At 32.4% G+C, this 24,908-nt stretch overlaps 2 protein-coding genes across 2 annotated transcripts; one reads left to right on the top strand and one right to left on the bottom strand.

Moving 5' to 3' along the window:
• The first annotated feature begins 5,717 nt into the window (after window positions 1-5,717).
• LOC106119281 (defective proboscis extension response 4) lies at window positions 5,718-13,373 on the top strand. Its single transcript, XM_013314196.1, has 8 exons — window positions 5,718-5,740; window positions 6,041-6,162; window positions 8,518-8,654; window positions 9,258-9,468; window positions 10,110-10,209; window positions 10,646-10,803; window positions 11,942-12,134; window positions 13,370-13,373. The coding sequence occupies exons 2-8, from the start codon at window positions 6,126-6,128 to the stop codon at window positions 13,371-13,373; spliced, it is 840 nt and encodes a 279-aa protein (XP_013169650.1). The 5' UTR covers window positions 5,718-5,740; window positions 6,041-6,125.
• Window positions 13,374-17,487: 4,114 nt separating this feature from the next.
• Window positions 17,488-24,906, bottom strand: Or-8 (olfactory receptor 8). The gene is made up of 7 exons (XM_013314197.1): window positions 24,895-24,906; window positions 21,194-21,557; window positions 20,537-20,843; window positions 20,308-20,404; window positions 19,038-19,148; window positions 18,032-18,205; window positions 17,488-17,532 (listed from the first exon to the last, which is right to left on the bottom strand). The coding sequence occupies exons 1-7, from the start codon at window positions 24,904-24,906 to the stop codon at window positions 17,488-17,490; spliced, it is 1,110 nt and encodes a 369-aa protein (XP_013169651.1).
• Window positions 24,907-24,908: the final 2 nt, after the last annotated feature.

Below are 24,908 nucleotides of genomic sequence, written 5' to 3' on the forward strand. Positions count from 1 at the left end.
GGGATAGACGTGAAGCCAACCGCCAAAGTTACAACGATTTTGTACCTCGCTCACTAAATTAAAATTAATTTAACAAATCTTAGTATACATTTATAAACAAAAAAAAAACGTTTAACTTCTACTAACTTAACTTAGTTTTGACTTAAATATTTCCTTTGATTACTTTTCAAATACATCGCGTAAAAAATGACCTTTTAATAGTAAAGCAAGAAAAGATTATATTAAGAAAGTTGGCGAATACGACTTAGTAGATTATAAAGGAAGACTGATAAAGTTAAAATCGTACTTTGAAACTTGGTAATAATTTTAAAGTCACGTTCTAAGTCTTAATAGCTTAATTGCGTTCGTACCTACATTTCCTCGGGACTAACTAAAATCAATTATAACATGTTTCAAACATACGAGCAAATTCCGTCCTCAGACTCCCTAATAAATTTGAGAAGAGAACATATTACTTAAACTTAATCAAGTTTGTTAAGTTGTAAAGTTATTAGGTTTCGTTTGACAATCTTCACGAGTTTGCTCATAGCAGTGTCAATGGTTAGATTTATTGCCGCAATCAAGCCGAAAACTCCAACCGAAATTAGTACAAAGACGCTTCTTAAAGACTTTCCCATCTGAGAGCACGGATGAATATGAAAGTGGCATTGTCTGCGAGTGTAATAACAATTAATCATCTTCAGCAAACGTTATGAAATTAAGTCATTTTATTGCTTTGAGGAGTAACTTTCACAAATGCCAACGTATTCGTTAAGCAGATTAAAGTTTGAATAACTTTGTAAAGTTCATAAATATACGCGTCAAATTGTCTTCAAAAGATAAAATCGCACGTTACATTTATAATGTTAAGAAATGACACATTAACTACTTCTCATTAATATTATAAATGCAAATGTTTTAATAGATCGATGGATGTATGAATGGATGGACGGATGGATGTTTTTTTGTTTGAAGGTATCTTCAGAACGGCAATCTTGTTGAAATTTGGTATAGCCGTATAGCATAATCTGGAAGAACACAGAGGCTACTAATTTAGTTTTTTTTCATTCCGCGCGGACATAGTCGCGGACGATAGCTAATATTTCAAACATATAAGTAAAAATTAATAGACATTTATAGAAGACGGGTAACAAGTAAATGATATTTTCAGAACTTTATGTTAAAATACGTCTAAATTTTATGTCTAAATTGACGACAGTTATTGAGCTTCATAGCAACGGATTTACAAAACCTTGTGACATGATGAAATTGTGTCGCTCCGACGTTGTTATAGGTGAAACCAGTGAACTCGAAATAATAATCTCATACGACAACTAGTGATATCCCCGAAATCGTAAAGCTTGTTAGTCGGTACTCTACTTTAATTATAAAGACAAGGATTAGGCAAAGAGTCCGCTGTATTGCTGTCACTTTTTGTGGGTGGTGAGGTAAAGATGACACCTAAAAAAACATACACACTTCTAAGCGAACACACAAGTATGCAAGCTTAGAAGTTATTTTTCGTTTTTATATGACAGAGGGGAATGCTTTACAGATCCTGTCTCTTAAAATTCAAAGGTTCTTCGTATTCACGAGTATTTACGGTAATAAAACTGTTGTGAGTATCGATGTCGACTTAAATCATATTCGTTTACATCGATACATTTTTATTACTTATCGAGAATTTTGCGTAGTTATTTTACAAATCATTCAGATAATACTGTAACAATTACCTATAAGAAGAATAATGATAGCATTCTTTCGCAGAATTTATAATACTCGTAATATAATTTCGGCATTTCGAATGTATGGATGTCTGTAAGCAGGTTACTTTGAAATGACTTATGGCGCCGAAAGAAATTTCTAACAGAGTTAAATTACGCATAAGTACCTTTCTCGGTTTTCATCTAATTCCATGAAAACGGTTGCGGGAAACATTTTAGTATCAACTGAATATACTATTGTTATGTATAGGCATATTTTATTAATGAAGATTGTGTTTGTAATTTTTATTGTAAACTAGTGCAGCCCGCGATTTCGTCCGCTGGGATAAAGATTGGTCATTTCGGAAAAGTATTTTAACTAACATTGTGACACAAATGTTCTATTTTATTTTTAAATAAAAGATGTAATCACGTGTAAAAGTAAAAAAGGAATAGATGTGGTACATATATTTCTAAAATAAAAATTAAAAATTAAAAACAATCATCAAAAACATAAGTATTGAATTTAACTTGTAGATGGCGAGGTACGCTTCAATATGTGTCAAAGGCATTACAGAGGATCAAAGCGGGTCGACTTATTAGTTCATTTTAATTTAGTTCTAGCGAGTTCACCACACAGTTATATTGACTTTTAAATTAAAAAGTTACCATGCAAGTTATCCTATTAGGCAGAGGTAGAACTTTGCCGGACGTTCAGTAGCACCTGACTATAAGCTACAGGCATGATATTCATTGTATGTACAACAATCCAATTTGAGGTTACTGGAGAACGGAACGTATGCGTCGTACGCAAGCGATTTACGACTCAATTGCTCATGTAATAAGATATCAATCAAGATAAGTACACTCATATGACATCAGGTGAAGTTTAAACATATTTCTATCATACTGTGACAGGTCTTGCAAATCGTTTTCATATTCCAAAAGTTTGGTTATAAATTATTTTTGGTCTTACATCTCAGTTTTAACGCTTGAACTACTGCGGGTCTTTGTATGAATGTCATATAAAATTAAATGTTTCCTCGTTTGCTACTTTTTTATAAAAAGGGAAAATATGTTCGTTAAGGGTAAGTTCACATTTCCGCGCGCTATTGCGGATCGTGTGAACTTTTAAAGTGGTTCTTTTTAAATATGGCAATGATTACGAGTAATTTCATACATACAGTAAGGTGTGTAAGTGTCAGGGCATTGTAGATGTCTGCTCGCTCATTAGCAGCTCAGCCTAATGATGCGCCTACTTGTCGCGCTCTCGTAGCGGCTCGCAAAAAGTTTTCATGCGCTTTTTCTACACCCGACCTCTTTGCGCGCTACTGACATGACTTTATAATGATACGTAATTGGACAAAGTTAATAACAAAACATTTTCATAATGTTAGAAGTTTACGTATGTTTTAAAGTAGAACGAAAATAGCACTTTTGTTAGTCTCTATGTCTTAATAACTTTCATGTGTTCATATTTTACCACAACCGTAGCAAATGGACAGAAAAAAATATAGGTACTAAGGGCTGACATATAGGGACTGCTTCGAGCAATCGGGGTACAAATGACTGCATTTTTTATCAGCGACTACAAACTACGTGAAGCAGTCCGTGTTTAGTGGCACTTAGTATCCCTTGGTTAAGGCGATCATCTCTTTATTTAGATAATACCTCTCACCATCTATATAAGGAAGCTCCTTCCTTTTTCGTGATTTTTGTTGATTAGTTTACGGTCAAATTTGCGCGACATATCCTTTCAAATACATTGGTGATATAAAAAGTAGGAAATTGAAATATTAAACCGTCATATTGTACAAGCATATTAAGCTATGTGGTCTCCATTAGCGCCATCTTTTGTACTCTTTTGAAAATCATTAAAATATGCAATCATTTTTGTAATGAATAATAAATAATACAAAAATGAAGTAACCATTTTTAATATTCTACTGTAATATATCCGTCGGTAAAAATGTTTGAGTCTTTATAAAATGAAAATGGGTTCGTGCTTCAATTTCAGTTATTAAATATATAACTAGTTGCGCTCTACGGTTTTACCTATTGTGCTGTTGTCTACTTCTAAAAATAGTTGTTTCCACTGTCAAAATACTTGTAAAAAAAAATTTTTCATCTCTTTCATTTTCCTTAAATACAGCAATAATTATTATGTTAGCCAGTGTTGTCAGTGAAACCCTACGGTTAGATATAAGTTTAGCTAATGTTTGGAGACATGCAAAAATTTATATTTTCTGCGTTTAGTACGCTGTTATAAAATTGTTTTTAATAAATTCAAAACTATTAACTCATTTTGATTTGAGATTAGAACCCTATCATTTAGCTATAGCGGATAACGTCATAATCGCTGCGCTAAACGCGACAACATAAAAGACAGCCCTCGTATCGCACTACAGAATTGAATCACAGAATTAAGGCTCGGACTATGTTGTGTTCTTTATTCATTTTCAGTCTATTGTACTGTTTTTATTATAGTGGGTGTTAAATGTATTGTTGAATTAAATGAATGAAGAATGAATTTGTCCTGAAATAACTTATCTTTTTTTTAAAAAAAGAACTTTATAAATAACTTAACGCAGTATTAGGATAACATAATTATATTATAGTTATCCTAATACTGCGTGTACAAATTCGCAAATGATCGCCAAGCCTACTTTCAAGTTTAGAAGTGATATCTGAGAACATACTGTATAACGCACAGTTACGATTTGCCTAAACGCGTACGTTTTAAGTCAACAGTCAGACAGTTAAAACTAGAGCTGTATAGGCTTTAGTGTTAAAATAAATTTCAAATAAAATAATATTTGAACTAGAGTTTGTCTTCGTCCGCGTGGAATTAAAAAAAAAACACTTAGCAAGTTGCCTACGTCTTCTTCCAGACTATGTTCTACATCTGGGTCCAATTTCATCGAGATCCGTTAAGCCGTTTTAGAGATACGTAGTAACAAACATCCATCCACATATACTTTCGTATTTACAATATTAGTATGGAGTATGATTTATTATAAAATTTATATTTTAATAACACTTATGAATACGTTTTCATTTAATTTATTAACAGTAAACTTTGAGAGATAATGTTTGTAATTTATCAAAATACGTTCACAAACGCAGTGTACGCTAAAACTCAATAAACAAAAGTTGCTAACAACATTATATAAGAGAAGCCGATATTAAACCACACGATCACATCATAAATTTAAACCCCTTAATGGTACATTGTGTTTCGGGCACTGTTGGCGCCTGTGTTTTATATATGTCACCATAAAATTGTTATTATCGCCAGCTTGTAATTTTACTAACGACATTATGAAATGTCGCAAAAATTGAATTAATCATCTAGTAGCAACAAGAGAAAGTACGTAATAATTTTCTTTTATTTGTATTTAAATGAAATAATATGACGTATCTATATTTAATAGTGAAGATTTGCCTAGCGGTTTTATCAGGCGCATCCTTCTCGGCCAACGATGTTCTTTCGGTTTTATTCTAAATATGTACCTGTAATGTTGTCTATACTCTAATCCAGTTTATTGTAAACCTTATTTAATTATTGAGTGATCAAATATAAAAAAAACGAATGCATTTAGAGATTCTGAACTGATTCTAAACGCATTCAAACAAAGTCTTTAGGTTTATATTATGAATGTAGATAGGTACAGTGATGTATTCAAACATCAGAGGGGGGTAGAACAAACCTCTTGCGAGTGCCAATTTTCAAAGTTGGAAGCAAAGGATTATTTCTGCGCACATAGTATCGCGCCGCCGCGCCATTTCATCCCGGTAGAGTAGTCGACCCCGCGACCCCGTACCGGCCGCGCGTCTCATCCCCGTGTCGGACACACCAAATACCTCTACCAATTGTATTCGATAATAATTATGCGACATTTATCAAAATTATTATTATATTGGTAAAGAAAATTAATTTAAAAATATCAGTGATGGAATTTAGTTGAGAGAATTGATTTTATTTAGGTTTGTTTAATTAGGTAACTTTTTAAGTAAAAATTTTCTGTCAAAGTGGTGTGTTTTTTCAATGAAAATAAGTAAGTTTAGGAAATTTACCTGAAACCAAGTTCATTTGTAAATCTTATTACTTCCAAATTTTAGTTTTCAATATATTTGTTTTATTAGTTTCTTTTTTCAGTAACTTATGTTATTTTAAGTTTTTAAATTAATTCATAAAATTATTAATTATTGTTACTGATGTTATTTTCTTTCAATTTAAATTATAAACAAATTATTTTTAAATGTAAGAAATAACTACAAATATTTAAAAAGAAAAAAATTGAGTCATTTTGTTTTGATTAATATTGACTTGTATTTAACGATGTCTTTATTTATAGGTTTTAAAAATATACAATGCAGTGAAGTGTTTTGATATTCAACAGTTGGATTAATATTTGTGATGTGAAAAATAACAATATCAAGATGTGGGTGGCTTTTATTGGATTTGTGTTCCTGTTTGGTGAGACAATTATTTATATCGTAAATATATCTTACTAATATTATAAATGCGAATATTTAGATGGATGAATGTTTGTTTGAAGATATCTCCAGAACGGCAGAACGGATCTCGATGATATTTACCATACATATAGAACACAGTCAGGATGAACAAACATGTTTTTTTGTAATTCCGCACGGGCGGATTCGCGGGCAACAACTAGTACTTTATATAAATTTAAATGTAATACTAAATTGTTCTTGTAACAAAATCTTTATGTGATAATTGTTTTTTTGCATTTGCTGTATTGAAACTCTACCTTCGCCTAAATGGAAATACTACTAAGTATTTGTGAACATTTTCTTAACACTGTCAAAGACACATGTCTTAATGAAGGACTTGACACACATAGCACAGTATTAGGGACTATTCAGCTCTTCTCTATAATGTCTGCAATTTTACAGACATTCAAAAGCAAACAGGAAGGGTAAATATCTTTTTTTAGAATATCTACTCCTCTGTCCTTTAAAGGTTGTCTATTTGCAGTTGTCACTTCGCTATTTTTATAAAGAAATCGTTTGGCCGCTGACTTATTTGCAGGTAGTAAACTTCACTATTAAAACAGAATTGTTATCGTGATTTCTTCTTACCGTAGGTTTTCACTGCATGAAATTATACAAATAAATAATAAACATGTCCTTATATGTTATGTTTTTATTGGTATTTTTGCATTGGAATGCCACGGATTGATATGCCCTCAGCAAGATAAATTTAACAATTTCCCGCCCACCTTATTCTAAAACCATCGGCATACTAGTAAGAAGCTATAATTTCTTTCGTAGTGTGAACAATCACTGCCTGAAGAATCATAAAAAAGATGTGAATCTTGCTTCTTCTCTTTAAAAAACTGAGATAACAAGTTTTTGATTTAAGTAGAGACGAAGTTGATGTTTCGGCACTGGAACGCGACAGTAAGAAAAATATGTCCAACATTCTTCATTTATTTCCGAGAACTTTATAGAACACTGTGTAATATAATACTTTCCTTTGATATAGAAAACCTTACGTACTTCACGTCCACTTTACAATATCCTGGAGTACTGTAGAGACCGTATTTATTTACATTGCACAAACTAGACTGACTAACAATAAAGTCTATTCCAGCCATTGTTTACTAAACTAACGTAGATTCTATTTATGGTGATTCACTGTTCCCTTTTTGTTAAAGCAACAGGCAATGTGAACGTTACAATTTTTAATCTTAATAGTATAAATGCGAATGTTTAGATGGATGGATGTTTGATTAAAGGTATCTCCGGAACGGCTGAACAGATCTAGGTGAAATTTGGCATAGATTTAGAACATAGTCTGAAGAAGGTTTTAAGGAAAAGTTAAGTTTTTTAATTCCGCACAAACGGCGTCGCGGGCTATAACTAGTCTTTAATATATACATATACTAGCTGTTTGAGTCTGTCCACGCGGAATTAAAAATAACTTATAAGTACCCAACGTCTTCTTCCAGACTATGTTCTACATCTGTCCCAAATGTCACCAAAATCCATCCATCTAAACTTTCCCATTTATAATGTTAATAAGATTGTGTGAATACAATTGATTTTTATTTGTCCTCTCTATGTATTTTTTAAGATGAATAAGCCAGCGGTAGACCACCGTTTGACCTGTTGTTAGAAGCGTTGATGGGGGCGGAAGATTTTACGCGCTAGTTTAGTAAATTCCTATTGACCTCATATAGGCCCCTAAGTATACATAGACGGAAAAACTGTCGTTGGCAGCTTGATTCCTTTTGTGGTAGGCTTCTCTAACGACTGGAAAAATTTGATGAAACTTTGGCTAGGATGAACTGAGGATGAAGAGATAGTCATAAAAATCAAAAAAGGTTTTTTCTTACACTGTGACATTACTTGAGCAAAGAGGAAGGAAAAAGGAATTGTGTAAAATTATTTTGTGCTCTATTTTTTTCAGTTATTCATAAAAAGTTTACACAAAGACAACATAATGTAAATCCTGAAAAATATTAATAGCAAAAAACAATAAACTGATCAATTAATTACATCAAACTAACGCCTTTATACTGTTTTCTATATTAAACATATTAAACTTTATGTATAATCTTCATGTATTTCGTTACGTCTTCTTAACATGAAACATGTTTTTTCACCTAGGAATTATTTATTAAGTGTTGCTAAAGTCAAAAAATCTAAATATTAAAAAAAACGCTATAAAATTCATAAATGATTTTAAATACATTTATAATGTTTAATCTTTTTATAAATAATACTTATATTATAGTCCACATAGGTCTCCAGTAGACGTAAGTCTATCCCAATCTAAACGTAGTATTTTTTTGTGTAATAGGGGTGTCAGCACGTCCTGGTCACTGGGACCATTTGGGGCAGCCCTACTTTGACAATAACACGAAGCGCGAAGTTGCAGCAACAATCGGAAAGGCGGCCTTCCTTCTGTGCAGAGTGAGGAACCTTGCTGACAAATCTGTAAGTATTATAAAATTATTCATTTGTCTGTGAGACTGTCTTAGCCTTTGATGTCAAAGACCATAATCGCTGCATGAAACATATTACCCCTCTCATTATCTTTGACATAACAATATGTTTTAAACGGGGATTTTGGTCTCAGAAACTCAGGTTAGGACTTTCGTACGAAACTATACGTGGTTTTTCTTGATTGCATCATTAATTATTTTTGACTTTACCTTACATAGACGTTAATAACTAATACTCTATGAGATGGATCGTTTAACTATTCATTTTAACGTTTATTAAAGTATTCCTAGTAACTCTTATTTGTCATTTGGAAAGTCGCTGTAAAAACTGAACTACCTTTACCTACCTATATACCTATATACTACACATACGGGGCACTAGTTACCGTGGGTTTCCACTACAAAAAAACTGCATAAAAACATGCATTTTTTTATATATTTAGATGTTTCGGCAGTCGAAATTCATGTTTCGTATAGGTACATTAGTGAACGCGTCTTGTATTCTGTTATCAGCGCCTAATAAATTTTAATATTACTGGTGGTAATAGGATGGTAAAATGGTAATATGTTGGTGGTAATAATAAAACATTTACAGGTTTCATGGATTCGAAAGCGTGACTTGCATATAATATCAGTAGGAGTGCACACATACAGCGGTGATGGTCGCTTCGTGTCTCTCCACCCGGAGGGCTCAGATGAGTGGACGTTGCGAATCTCACCGGTCAAACCCGCTGACTCGGGTGCATACGAATGTCAAGTGTCCACAGAACCAAAGATCAGTCTCTCTTTTCGACTTAGTGTTGTAGGTAAGCAAAAATGACCTGACTAAAATAGTATAATTTCTTTCTTTTATTCTTTAAAACAAATGTAAAGAATTTCGTAGTCAAGTTTTTTCAAAAAACTTTCACAGCGTGTCATGCAAATTTTTACCCGTCATATCCAGAAATACAGAATATTCCACGTCAGACTGTTGTTGCTAGGTATTTTTGACGCTTAGTTTTACCAGCACAGTTTTATGTTGTTTTTCCTCTTGCACTTTTCACCAGTTTACGTTACGAATACATAACAAGATTTTTCAAAAGCGATTAATCAAAACGCTCGTATTGTTACTATAAAAAACTTTATATTATATATAATATATACAAAACGTATTTTAATACAGAACGGTTCGTTGAAAAACTTTTAATTTACTTGACTTTATCAATGAAATACGAGTATGAATGCTGAATACTGAAAAATAGTAAAAAATGAACTCAGGTGATTCCAGTGATCACCGCACACCCACAGTCACATTTTCCTTTATAATTCTTTTGATCTGTGTAACGTTGACATTTTGTTTTTTATTGGGAACAAATTTATTCGTTTTGTTCTCAATAAAAAAAAACATTAAATACAATTGTGTTATTTTAAATTGTTAATCATACGATTTATACCTTTATTAATGCAGTTTCGAAGGCGGAAATTTTAAATGGAAACGAATTGTTCGTTAGAAGCGGATCGGATATCAATCTAACTTGCGTAACAAAGGATGCTCCGGAAGCGCCAAGGTATTTGTCAAAGCTATTGTTTATATTAAAATAAAAATAAGAAACACTATTTGTTTATCAAAATAAAAACAAAATCCGATCGTCTGTGACACTCAGGAAAAGAATACGTATCGAATGAGATCTCTCTTTTTAAATTCGATTTTGTCTTTTACACTTTTTACACTAAAGGAGGTCTAACATATAAAACATACATAAACAAGTAAAAACTGTTAGGAAGAAAATCCGACACTGTGCCGGTGTACTGGCGCAACACTAGCCTTTCTAAAATGTCAACATTTATCCTAGTCCTCTCTGTAATCGTTCTGACACTTGACTTTGTAACGAAAGCGCGCCACTCGCGCCAAAGGGTTCTAACTAATAATGTCTAAAAAGAATTACCTTCCTAAGTCAGACGCTTAAAAACACGTAACTTTATCATATTGTTTTCGGTCCGCAGTTTCATATATTGGTTTCGAGACAAAGACGTAGTGAACTACGCACAAAGAGGTGGTATAAATGTATTGACTGACCAAAAGACGAGGACCAGTCGTCTGCTAATAGCTAGAGCTATACCACAAGACTCTGGGAACTATACATGTGCGCCCAGCAGTTCAGGTAAGTCGAATTTACTGTATAATAAATCATAAGTACGAACAGTCACAAAGGATATCTATTTACGATGAATTTTAATGAAATGTCATTGGATAAACCCTTGTATTCACAATGCAATTAGGTCAAAACCATGTCAAGATACATGGTAAATTATAGCTCTAATAGTAATATAATAATTTGCTGTACGCTATACGACCCTAAGTGGGAAGCGAATTTAATTCTTTAACTATACATTGAATCAGAATTACGTATGTTTTATGTAGTGTTAGTAGTAAGTAAATATTTTGTATTGCCATGTTATCTGTAAATCGTCATGTAAAAAAACCAACCGGCAATTTAATTTGAATGGTAGTGAAGTGGTTAAACGACCTGCACTGCACTGCCCTCTCGTGCACTTCAGCCGAAACGATATCGCATCCACAGTAACGACCCAATTTGACTTCACTTTTTAGGAAAGCAATTGGCATTCGCTTTAGATTTTTATTTGTACTAACAGTGGTAGAGCGATAGTTGTATGGACATCCTTAAGTAAATTGCACCCTAACAAAAAATATTATTTATATGTAACTATGAAAGCGATGACAATAAGTTTTTGTATAAATATTTCAGCATTATGTTATGTAGACTATGTATCTAGACTTCAAGTCTGTATTGTAGATGTAATTTTTTTTAGAGAGCGAGCGGCCACCCGAAATCGCTGAAATAGCGAAGTGACCGCTGCCCATAGACATACGCAATCGCATTTGCGTTGCCTACATTTAATCGACGGAGGAGAGGATGCACAGAAAGAAAATATATTCCCTTTCCTTGCATCCTCTCATCCGGAAAGTCCAGTTCCACTTCCCATCCTTTCCTTATAAAGAAAAGGATGGGAAGGGAAAGAGGACTAAATTAGGCCTCCGGGACGCACACTCATCAGATGAAACGCGGAACAGTTTCCACTTGACGCCTGTCTTCTGTGTGGTCGTGTTATTTCACCGGGCGAGCCGGGCCGATTCGTGGGAAGATGTTAAAGCGGGCTCTACCACTGTTAAAATTTTTGTTCTATAATAAAAAAATTATGTACATTTGATGGCTGCGATTCACTTAATGTAACGTTAATTAATTTCGACGATCTAACTAAGGTTTTTTTTTTGTTCAGACCCTGCGTCGGTGATAGTCCACGTGCTAAGCGGTGAGCATCCCGCCGCTATACAGGGCTCTGGCACTTCTATACGTCTCAATTACTTCATAATAACTACATTACTAACAATGTACGTTGTAAATACTTCTTCAAGATCATCTTTTATATCCATACTCTTAGCTAACTATATTATATTTCTTGCAATTGTTATCTTTATGTTTATGACCAATGTTATTATTAATTTTATAATCCATTGTACGTTTACATATTTCTTAAGTCAAAGTTGACTAAATACATTGAATTCCTTTAACTAAATTGACTGTGACCAATTCTGATGCGCCAGGTTTTTAAAAGCACTATTATTAATTTTCACAATTCTATCTTCAAATAACTTGGAATTGTATTTTGTGTCGTATCAAATTAATTCTATAACAAACAATTTACAATACAGTTTCTTGGCATTAAAAATAATTTTGAAAACAGAATGCGTATGGATTTTTTTTTCAGATATTCGCAACCAGGTTTTTTTCCAAACCAAATCCATATGTTTATAACAAACATCACTGTGTGTAAGCACAAATTTTTGTTTTCGTCGGATATATTATAATTTTGTAGAAATTGTGAGATAAAATGATGATAAATTGTACATAAAATATATTAACTATATATATATAATATTTTGATTTTATTATTAAAAAAAAAACTGTCATAATAATATTAGCTTCTATAAACGCTGCCGCAGTGACAACTCACGGCGTTACACTTCATATTAACGAAGTTAAACGTGGCAGACATACCCTTTACAAAGTTTCGGTATTGATTTGAAACAGCAAAAATAATTTCTATGGAATAAATGTTTCATTTAAGCCAGCGCTTTTCTCTTTTTTCACCTGGTTCATTGACCTGAAGTACCTTTTAACCCAGGTGATAATTGTTAATATTAGTTCATCGCAATACCAAGACTCCTTTCCTCCACGACTCTGCCGTAAATGTTGCCCCTAAGTTGCAGACCATAATACGCTTCCAACGCGGACTATAGTCCATTTCGAGTGGCTACCTCAGCCGAGAGTTCTTCTGAGCGTTACCTTAAAAGACCAAGCCCCACCTCCAGAATAAGGTGAGAACCCGGTCTTTTTATATTAAGGAACCTAGCTTATAAGCTACCGATACTCTTTCTTCGCAGGTGATTAAAAATCTAGTTTTTTTTTCAGTTAATAATCAACTCTGAAATAAAATAACGCATTTGGTACACACTTTGTTGCCTCATATGGCTAGCGTACTCTTAACACCAGGTCTGTGTGTTCACCTTGCTATTAACATACATTTCGTATCCACAATACCAGATTTTTTTACGTAAATTTACTGTTAAGTCTTTTAAGTGGGTGGGCCAAATAAAAAGCTTAAAGTTCAAGCTGTTTTATTAATAGATTTTATATATACATACAGATAACCTACTTTCTTAATTTATATTTGTTTTCCTTCTATAGACCGACAAGGCTATCTGACCCGGTGGGCATAAGTTAAAGTAAATTATGACAGCTCACTAACGCCCCTCTGTCAACGTCAAAAAATGTAACAAGATCATCTTTGTACTGTAGCCGTCATTTCATTTTTTTCTTTTATATAATTATTTATGTCTAGATAGGTTTTATGTATTTTGACAGAACCAACCATGGTAGCAGCGCCACACTCACCGCAAAGATATCCTTGTTTGACTGTACTGTTGTAATTTTATAATCATATACAACCTAAAACTTCTTTCTTTATACAAATAACTCTGTACCTAGTTGGAAACCTAAGTACTGTTAGCGTTGATTTCCATTACCAAAACCCACAGACAAAATATATTTTACTTTATTTTGTTTCAAAAGTTTCTGTGTGTACTTTAAATTAGTTAATGCTTTTAGGTTATGAGTTATTTGTTGACTTTAGTTGATAATTTCCAAACGCTTTCAAAATATTTGTACGACGTACTCTGACTGTAATTACAATATAATTAATAAGTTAAAATATTAATAAATATATTGTATAAACAACGAATAATATAAATACTATTAAAATATCAGATTGATATGTTTCATTTTAATTTATTACAAATTAAAAACTTGTAAATTCAACTATTAAGGAAATTGTTTTGCTAAAAGCATAACAACTAACCTTTTTAAAATTGTATATAGTAAAAATCTGTATGTATGTTTGACAATGACGAGACATACAAATTCAGTAGCGTAATCTATTGGTTAAAAAAGTGTCTGATCGTGAAATTCTAACGAAGTGACATTTTTATTGACAGATATCGTTGTCTCTAATTTTTTAAACAACATGTAAGGGATGACGATATGTGTCAATTCAGGTGTGACCGCTCTAATGTCCGGTTTACATTATTCCAGTAAAAAAGATCGAAATCAACGCTGGATTACAACTGAAAAAATGTAAACCCACAGGTATTCACACAATGCGATCCAGCACAGACAGCAATCACTGGACTGGAATCATGTAAACCGGGCATTTTACCTATCAATGATTTCATAACGTTAGATAAATCGGTAATATGGTTGTGAAAATGTACCGATTTGTAAGAGAATATTAGATATAGTTTTTATGTGGGAAAAGTACACATTTCTCGTGTATTTGATGTTGAAATAAATATAAAGAAAATAAAGCGATCTACATCTAAGTATATTGAAATGTTTTTATTTCCTATTAATATATACTTCACATAGAAAAAAAACAATAAAAAAAAACGTTTCTTGTAGTCTATTGTTCATTCGAGTACGGTGATATACTCCGTATAATTTATATGGTAAGTGGAAGCAATATTGTCTACCACAATTAAGCTATAACTTTAATTTTGGAGGGTTATACATATTATTCGGTTCTACGAATGACGTAATAATTGAGGGTATGTAATATAAATAGTTTAAGCAAACCGTAACTGAGATATGATAATAATTTTAATAATAGTAATTTAAATAAACATCCGGAATATACTTTGTTTAGAATGTAATAACAATAAAGCCACGATGAAAACGTACAATAATTGTATTTCGGGTGTGAAAATAAACAAGTTGAATAAACAGTATCGATCAGTGAAATGTGCAAATTTAGCGAACTCTCGGATATATGGGGGCGTGAGTACCTATTGAATTGTCATAGTATAAATTAAATTGATGATTTAAATTAAATTTGAGTAGAATTGTGTAAATTTACATGACCTTGGAGTGACACGACTATGACGTCATTGGGCAGTGGTTATTTGCGCAACCTTCTACTTAAGAGGCGATGTCATTTAGAGGTAAGTCAATATTATAATACTTAAAATTACAAACGCTTAAAGTACAAGACTTTTTAAATAGAAATGTACTTTAACTCGCGTGAATTATGAAAGCAATGCTCTGAAATTTGTTCTTTTTAGTGAAGCGTAAACTTTTTAAACAACGTTTATTTGTAATTTAAATATTTGAATTCAAAAAAATGTATACGTAACTTTTATTTGGTACTTTAAATCTGAACATTTAGCGAATTCCCGCGTACTCAACGTGTAAAATTTTGTTTGATATGTAATGTTATAAGCTATAAAAATACGAATTATATGTATATATTACTTATAAGATATTATAACATCGAATTGTCGAGACAAGCGGGTGATGAACTGTACGGTAATATTTCTTTCGTATCATCATCATCATCATATTCAGCCTAAATTCATCCACTGCTGAACGTAGGCCTCCTCCATCGATTGTCACAATGCCCGGTCCTGTGCCGCCCACATCCAGTATAACCCTAAACAGATTTAATTACTGCATTACACTAGCTGTCGCCCGCGACTTCATCCGCGCGGAATCAATAATAAACTTAATTTGAAGCCTACGTGTTCTTCTAAACTATACTCTACATCTATGCTTAATTTCATCGAAAGAGAGAAGAGAGTGTGAGGTTTTAAAGATAGTTTCTAACAAACTTCCATCCATCCATTCATCTAAACATTCTCATTTATTAGATTAGTAAGATAAAACCTGATCCTACGTAAAGTTTGTATCAATATAATGTTATATAAGTTTAAATTTTTTATATGATGCAAACACAGAAATAAAAGAACAGAGATCTCGTCAGATTGTTAAGGACAGAATACTAATTAGGTCAACTAGATGTTACAAAGGCCGTTTAAGTAGCCTTTTGAAAACTGTTGAATTTTTTTTTCTCTTTTTAATTTCCCTTTTAAAAGAGAATTGTATCGTTTTATCTTTTATACAAAGAAAAGGATAAAATAAAATATGAATCGTATTGATATAAAATACAATATCATTCTCTAATATTAGAAAGAATATTAGAAATTGTTGTATTGTCATGTTTGAATGGCTTTATATACAATAGTTACCTGAAGAGCGGTTGAGTTAATCCATTTTATTTTTAAATAATACTGGCGTTTTATTCCTTTTACCATCTAATCTTTTAATATGTTAAACTATTTAACTCACCCATTACTATTATTATATAAATCATACTTCATATAATAATAATATGTTTGGATGGATGGATGTTTGTTTGAAGATATCTCCAGAACAGCTGCGTGGATCTCGCTGAAATTTGGCACAAATGTATAACATAGACTGGAAGACCACACAGGCTACTTATTAAGTTTTTTAATTCCGCGCGGACGGCGTCGCGGGCGACAGCTAGTCTTTTAATATTAGTCATTTTAAGACAAGGCTCATTACCTTCAACGTTTCTCTCTTTAATCTTAGCAATTGATTTCTTTTTAACGCCCTTAACAGAATCAATGGAAACTCGATAATAAAATTGCCTGTAACTACTTTCAGTTACTTACGAAATTCAATAGACACAGACGTAAGTCAAATTAAATTAACTGAACTTGGCAAAAAAAGGTCGACTCAGGTGCTTGCTTTTGGCAAAATAACAAGAGAACAATTTTATTTATACACAATTTTATTTTAAAAAGCTAACACATTTAATTAATCTAATATTTTTCACAAAGATCGATGTATTCATGCAAGTGAAGTCCTTTACTCTAGTAAAAGAGCCAAGGAAAGAATGAATATTGTAAACTTTGGGTGTAATAATTAAAATTTCATTTTCAATATTTTTTTATTATAAAATCTAACTAAATAATAAGTAGCGTAGGAAGTGTGTAAATTCAGATATGACGGCTGATAGAGATGTGAGCGTCAGTGGCTCAGTGGTCAAGCACTTGACTTGCAATCTGCAGGTCCTGGGTTCGAATCCCACCATGTACCAATGTGTTTTTCGATATCCGATTAACATATGTACATTTATCCGACGTTCTTACGGTGAAGGAACACATCGTGATGCTACATATCGGAGAAGTAATTCAAAGATAGGTGTAAAGTCAATCAACCCGCACTTGGCCAGCGTGGTTGACTATGGCCTAATCGCCCTTAACTTAGGGTAGGCTCCGAGCCCCTCGGTAGGGACGTATAGTGAGCTGATGATGATGATAATGATGCTAGTATGAAGTTTAAAATATTACAATATCAATAAAATAAACGGTTTAAGAAGGCATTTTCTCTAAGGATTCTTGAAACTCATTTATAAAATACTGCAAATATCGAATACGTCAATCTGGCAACCTGAAAAATTAGATATAAAAAAAATTAAGATTAAAACCTTAATAGACCTTCAAGGTAAATTAAGATGTTACTTTTTAAAAAGGACAGATTCCCCGAAATATAACAGCTCCGAAAAAAGTCTCTGATATCATTATTGCGCCAATAAGGAAATTCAAAGTCGTAATTGGGCAATTGCTTTATTGAGAGTTTAGATAAAAAAATTGTCAAAATATTTTATAAATTGAAACTGAATCGCGTTTAGGATGTTATTAACAAGACTGTATAATAATGGTAGCCAAGATTAATTTATTATTTACTAGCTTTTGCCCGCAACTATAATACATTAGCGGGAAATTGAAAAAAAACTATTTAGTCTATGCGGTTCTTTCAGATAGTGTTCTACATTCAAGTTTCAACCAGATACGCGCAGTCGTTTTGGAGGTACCTACTAACAAACATCCATCCAAACTTTTGCATTCGTAATATTAGTAAAGTGATATTATTGTTTTGTAAAACTTACCGAAACAAAAGTCGCATACGATAATTCTTGTATAGCGAACGCTTTAAGAATAAGTGACTTCTGCGCTTGCGCACTACTAATGAGCACCAGGTACTTGATGTCCCTTTGATGCTGTGGAAACATGTTGCATAGATGCCACCCACAGGAATATATTTCAAAAGATAAAAGCGAAGCCTGGAAAGAAATTATAATCATTCAAAAACTTCACTAGATGTCGCTCGCGTATTCGACCGCGCGTAATTAAAAAAAAACTTAATTAGTAGCCTATGTGTTCTTCCAGCCTATGTTCTACGTCTATGTTAAATTTCATCGAGATCGGTTAAGCAGTTCTGGAGATACTTTCAAACAAACATCCATCCATCTAAACATTCGCATTTATATAATAATATTAATAAGAAGTAAGGTTGCTTCTAAACATCTACAGATCTATCCTAGTATTATAGTGTCAACTTTACAAATCTATATATATAAAAGAAAGTCGTATTAGTTACACTATTTATAACTCGAAAACGGCTTTACTAATATGGCTGAAAATTGGTGAGAAGGTAGCATAGAGCCAGGAGACGAATTTTTCGAATTTATGCCTAGAAGAGCTGCTTTTTATTTAACTAACTAATATTATAAATGCGAATGTTTAGATGGATGTGATGTGGATGGATAGATTCGTGGGCTACACTAATTAAGTTTTTTATATATCCACGCGGACGGATTCGCGGGCGACAGCTAGTATTTTAATAAAAATCTTATATTCATAATATTAAAAAATATCGTTTTGTTAGTTCAGCCAAAATTGCCATATGGAGTGGTAATATTAATAATGTTGGTCTCGAAACTTTGACTAGAATTAGTTTGGTAAGTTATAAATAAATATCAATGTAATATCGAATATGCTATTCGACCTTTCGATACTATGAGTGTGATTACTTAACTTGTACTTCTAATTCAATAAACGTACCTGGTAAGTATAATTAAATGTACGTACCTGGTAAGTATAATTTGTACGCACCTGGTAAGTAATTTCACCGGCATTCCAAAGGTTAAGTGCCAACAAAATGAATAGGGAACTTACAAATGTGTACGTCATTATCGCATCTGTTAAATTTTGTCGCGGAGATATCTGTAACGTTTAAAATAAATTATTTATATTAAAAAAAATATTGCGAAACCAAACATTGTTCACAAATATATTGTAAAGAGTAAGAAAAGAGAGAGAAAGTATGATAATATTCACTAATTAGCTTTGCCGCGACTTTGTCCGTGTGGAATACTGTCTTCGGGTAGCATTTTTAGTATTTAGCCCAATGATTTTACTTATAAAACATTATAGCAAAACATATTTATTAAACCTACAAAAAATTCACATTTACTTAAGCGTAAAACTTTTACTAACTTATTCATATTAATTTATATAAGAAATAAATCTTCAAACCCTTTTATTATTAAAAAGCAACCTATCATGCTTTACTATGTACATTAATCGCGAGAAGTGGTACAGACAGAAAAACAGACAAACTTACTTACGCATTTATAATATTAATCTAGTAGACTGCTAAGTTAAGTCATAGTTAAGCTTAACCTTTAAGTGACTGATGATAGTATTTGTGTTCTGGTATAAAAATATATTCATGCGAACTCATTACAAAATATGCAAAAAAATACAATATACATAAAAGTCGTCGTCATCTTTTTTTAGAACTGTGTGGACGAGAAACAATTAAGCTCTAAATTTTTAATGTTGTTTTATTCGGCGCATGTCGATAAATATAGCTAGGTGGAAGTCTGGTGAAATTTTTTGACTTAAGTGAAACTGTCTGGAAAATTTAACCAAACTAGCGGTAGACCATTACAAATCCGACCGTAATATTTTCAGTCTATACTAATATTATAACGCGGAAGAGTTTGTTTCTTCATAGGCCATTAATAGAGGATGGCTTTATGCTATATAGCATTACGCTGCGACCAATAGTTTATGTTCAATTCCGCACGGACGGATTCGCGGGCGACGGCTAGTAATAAAATATTTTTTAATTAAAAATACGGTTATGTACTTCTTCACGTTATCTTTGACTTTTGTTTAATCCGTAAGCGTAATTTTCTTCAAAAACGGTACAAAATTTTGCCCTAAATTTTAATATAATTTATGAGTTATTAGTTAACAAGTCATAATGAAGCCAGTCTTATAATGCGTACGGCTTTTGTTTCCATTGAAAATCACTTTATTGAGTTGTGTCATAAAATCGTTATTATAATAATTGCAAAATTAAATCTTAACTTACTGCTAATCTTAAAAGTAATAAAACAGCCACAGCCGAACTCTCGCACACTTGTAGAGACATTATAATACCAAAAACGCGATTTACTTCTTTTATTAATCTGTGAAAAATAAAAGCACAAAAGTCAATTTTCGTTCACGTTCATTGCTACCGACTTGTTTGAACTTTCATTGTAAAAATTCTCGTGACTTGGAACGTGTTTATTATTTTAAACCGTTTTTACAAAACTTACAAGATCAGTTTGCGATGCATTAGAATTCCTTGCATGCAACCAAATTTCAGCTTTAACACGGCAGATTCTTTCCTCATATTAGTTTTATTTCGAGTGAAATCTTTGCTTATATTCTTAAAATGGTTGCAAAGCGTTATAAACTTATATGCCATAATAATAAGATGCACAATTGGCAGACAGTCTGCTGCCATCATTGGCAACATCATGTACAACCATGTCATATAGAAAAACACTCTTAATGCACTCGCCACGTCAGTTGTACTGTTATAACTTGGGTAATATGTCACTACGGTATAAAATGGGGTACCTGGAATAAAACAAAATATATTTTTAAACTAATTAAAATCCTGGGTTCAAATGCCACCATGTAATAACTTTTTTTTACGATACATATGTACATTTAACCCTGGTTGTTACGGTGAAGGAAAACATCTTGATGCAACCTGCATATATCGGTGAGGAAAATCAAAGATATGTGTGAAGTCAACCAGCACTTGATCAGCGTGGTTGACTATGGGTTAATCACCCCTGACTTATGGTAGGCTCCGAGCTCCTGCTGGGGACGTATGGTGAGCCGATGATGATGATGCAAATGTTAAAATAAATAGTATAAATAATAAGTTAAAAATTAAAAAAAAAATGTGTAAATATATTTACCTTCGGTGACACATTTGCTCAAGCTGTCTACACCATAAGCAAGTAGAGATAAATAAACTGACACGACATACAAAAGGAGTCCATATTTGACTTTTTTATATTGCTTATTCATTGTAACATCATCTTCCATGTCAGCACCAAGTAGAGCCATCTCACTATTTAATTTCCTTATAGATTTTTTATGATATAAAAGTAAAAACATTTTAGCCAATACCGTGTTATGTATCACGGAAAACATGACGGATGAATTCTTCTCAACTTTCGGGAAATCACCAAAACAAGCGGCGAGATTTTCAAGAAGTACCATAATTATGTAAGCAGTGAATGTTATAATCATATAAATATTACGTAATTTCACAGAACCCTCGTTCCAGTAATCCCCAAGTCCCGTATTATTAATTAATTTACAAATTTTCTTAAGTAACATTTTTGTACTTTTAGACATTATAAAGGAAACCTTTAAGGCACGTTCATTCAATTGAAAAGTCTTAATAACTTTGCTTTCGTAATTAAAGGTATCTTATATATTCGTTGTAGATGGAAAATTAATTAAACTTTTCTATAGTTCTAAGAAGTTTTGATGTAATTGATCCATAAACACTAGTCGAGTTTCCTAACAGAAATTAATGGTAGCATTAATAACGTACCGACGGAATTATAGAAAACTTTTTTCTTATACATTGTAATTTATGACTGGCTGAATATAATTTATATTTCGAAATTAGGGAGTGGCTTTAAAGGCTCTCTAACTTAATTGTTCGCGTTAATTGGTGTAGACCTCTTACCGTGGGTTTTTGAAATCAGAATGTCTGTATAAAATATATCGTCATCCCTGTCTTTCATCTTTGACAAAACAGAGATAACGATAGGTTTTAAACGGGGATTTTGGTTTCAGAAACCTAAGGTTACTGACCATTAAGCGACTGATCGTGACATGTGATAAGAAATATTTGAGACAAAATATACAGAGAATAAATTTTGCTATATTATTTAAATCTTACTTCTTATACTAATATTATAAATGCGAAATGTTTAAATGGATGGATGGATGTATGAAGCTATCTCCGGAAGGGCCTCAACAAATCTTGATGACAATTAACACAGATGTAGAACATAGACTGGAAGAACACACAGGGTACATATTTGTTCTTTTTTTAATTCCATACGGACGAAGTTGAGGGCCAAAAAATAGATTTCTAACACCGATGATTTTAAAAATGCTTATAACATAGCTAGAATAACAAGTAATTGTTACAAAAATCAAATTGAGTGAAGGAAAATGAAGTTCACGTTTGATAAGTCGAGTACAAAACACGTTCGCGTGTTTTCCAGTAATAAGAAACGGCGTTTGCCGTTACTTCTAATTAATGGTGGTTTTCTACGAGAACCAAGACAATATATCGTTATGGTAACGCCTATTGATGATAGAATTGAAAGTGATAAGGCCGCCTTACGGTCTTTCAAGACGTTATTTCGTGTAATTAACTAACGACTAACAACCTTAAATATTTGACTCTTATTGAGATTTGTGAAAAATCGTGTAGCCCTTTTACATATCTTACTAATATTATAAATGCGAATGTTTAGATGGATACTACCTATACAAATACGTAGTGTTAGAAACAAAAACCGACACTGTGCCGGTGTACTGGCGCAACACTAGCCTTACTAAAATGTCAACGTTTATGTCCCCTCACTAATCAATCTGACACTTGACTTTGTAACGAAAGCACGCCATTCGCGTCAAATGATTCTAACTAATAATGCCTAAAAAAAGTGAAACAAAAAGGATTAAATGGCGAAATGTAATAAAATTCAGTTTTTTTTTTAATCTATAAATAAAAAAATGGGTAAAATTTGTCGCCCCTTAAAATAAGCCGGCCTTGTCTCCAGCGTACTCAGTCTTCTGGTAAATCCGCCAATGGGATGGATGTTTGTTTGAAGATATCTTCAGACCGGCTTAACAGATCTCGCTGAAATTTGGTATACATATAGAACATAATTTGGAAGAACACATAGGCTAATAATTATGTTCTTTTTAATTCTGCGTGGACGAAGTCGCAGGCGACAGCTAGTTATATTATAACTTTGTCTTTTTACTGTTAAATTATTAATCTAATGTCTATTAAAATATTACATTAATTAGTAACTAAACATAATTTACCCAAAACGAAATGAAAATAGAAGCCAACTTTTCCAAATATTTTTTACCTCAAGTAATTTATAAATGTTGGACACAAAAGAAATACCGTAAATAATTCTCTAATTGCGGTGTCCCAATTTAACTTTGTTTTAAATATTGCTAATTAATATTATCTCTTAAAATTTGGCGATTTTTATACACTAAATATGATGTTACTTTTTGAAAAAGATAATAAAGAAATTACTTACGTTCCAGATAAAATAGAACCGTACACAAAAGTAATCAGTTTATTATTTAAATAAATAAAAACAAATTACATCTTATTTGCCTTGTTATTGTCCTTTCCCTCGTCCAGAATAATTTTCCTGCCTTAATTTTTTCGAACCCTTCCTCATCTTGCGATCCTCACGTGATCGGACGATCCCTAAACAATAACATTGGCAACAAAAGATTGTTTTCGCTGGCGAAAAAGATGGATATATTATATCGTTTTCTGTTTTTTAAATAGAATGACATACATAATAGGTTTTATTGTTCAAGTGCAATTGAAACTCAAATAAGAAATGGTCGAGGCAATATTAAACATGCCAATGCAAATCCCCCTTTACTGAAATAAAAAAATAGTTAACATGCAGTTGTATTCAATATTTGTACTAATTATTTAACTAGTGTTCTGAAGATGTAAATAAAAGAATAATATAATTGATTGGTTAGATTTAAATACTAGAAAATGAACACTTAATTAGCTGAAACGCCAAGACGAATTAGGTTACGCTGAAGTGATGGGGCGTGCTCGCGCGGTGCACTCGCCGCCAAAGCTACGCTGCAAATTCTCTGGTTAATGTTCAAACTTAAATTGAGGCATGTTTGTTTTGTTCGTAAATAGGCAACAGTTAATTAAAAAACTAGAAATCCAACCACTTGTACCAAGTTCGGAAGAATACGAATCTAATGAAATGACATGACCACAAAATCTCTGTTTGTCTATTTGTATGTCGCGTTTGTTTCAACATTTTTTTTTGCGTCGCGCGCTACCGCTTGTTTTGTAATAAAGTAACTCGTAGACATGGATAATATGATTAAAGGCCGACCCTGTATAGCGATATCTAATTTTCTCCCGGACGATATTTTCTTATAATTCAAACGACCTTTTTAACCTTCCAGGAACTAAGAAGTGTAAAACATTTTCATCTAGTAAATCCAATACCAAGAAAATAAATGAAATCTTACAATACATTTAATTACGTATCTCTTATACAAAGTAATAATCTTCGGTTCCCTCACGGTTGATTATGGCTATAATCGTTTTTCAGGAATATGAGATTAAAACACACTTTATTTATAATACTACATAATTTATTTACTACATAATGTAACATATTGTTATGTTTTGCAAAACAGCTACTAAAATAATATTTTACCTACTATAATAAGAATGCAAAAACAACACAACAATTTAATGATTCTTTCTTGGTGCATAAACTAAACTAAAGGGTCATGTTTCACCAAATTACGTATTTAATTAGAAAGCAAAGCTTTTTAGTATGATATTATTTACGTCTGCTCTCATAT

Source organism: Papilio xuthus, unplaced genomic scaffold, assembly GCF_000836235.2.
Source record: "Papilio xuthus unplaced genomic scaffold, Pxut_1.1 DF827461.1, whole genome shotgun sequence".
Classification (NCBI taxonomy): domain Eukaryota; kingdom Metazoa; phylum Arthropoda; class Insecta; order Lepidoptera; family Papilionidae; genus Papilio; species Papilio xuthus.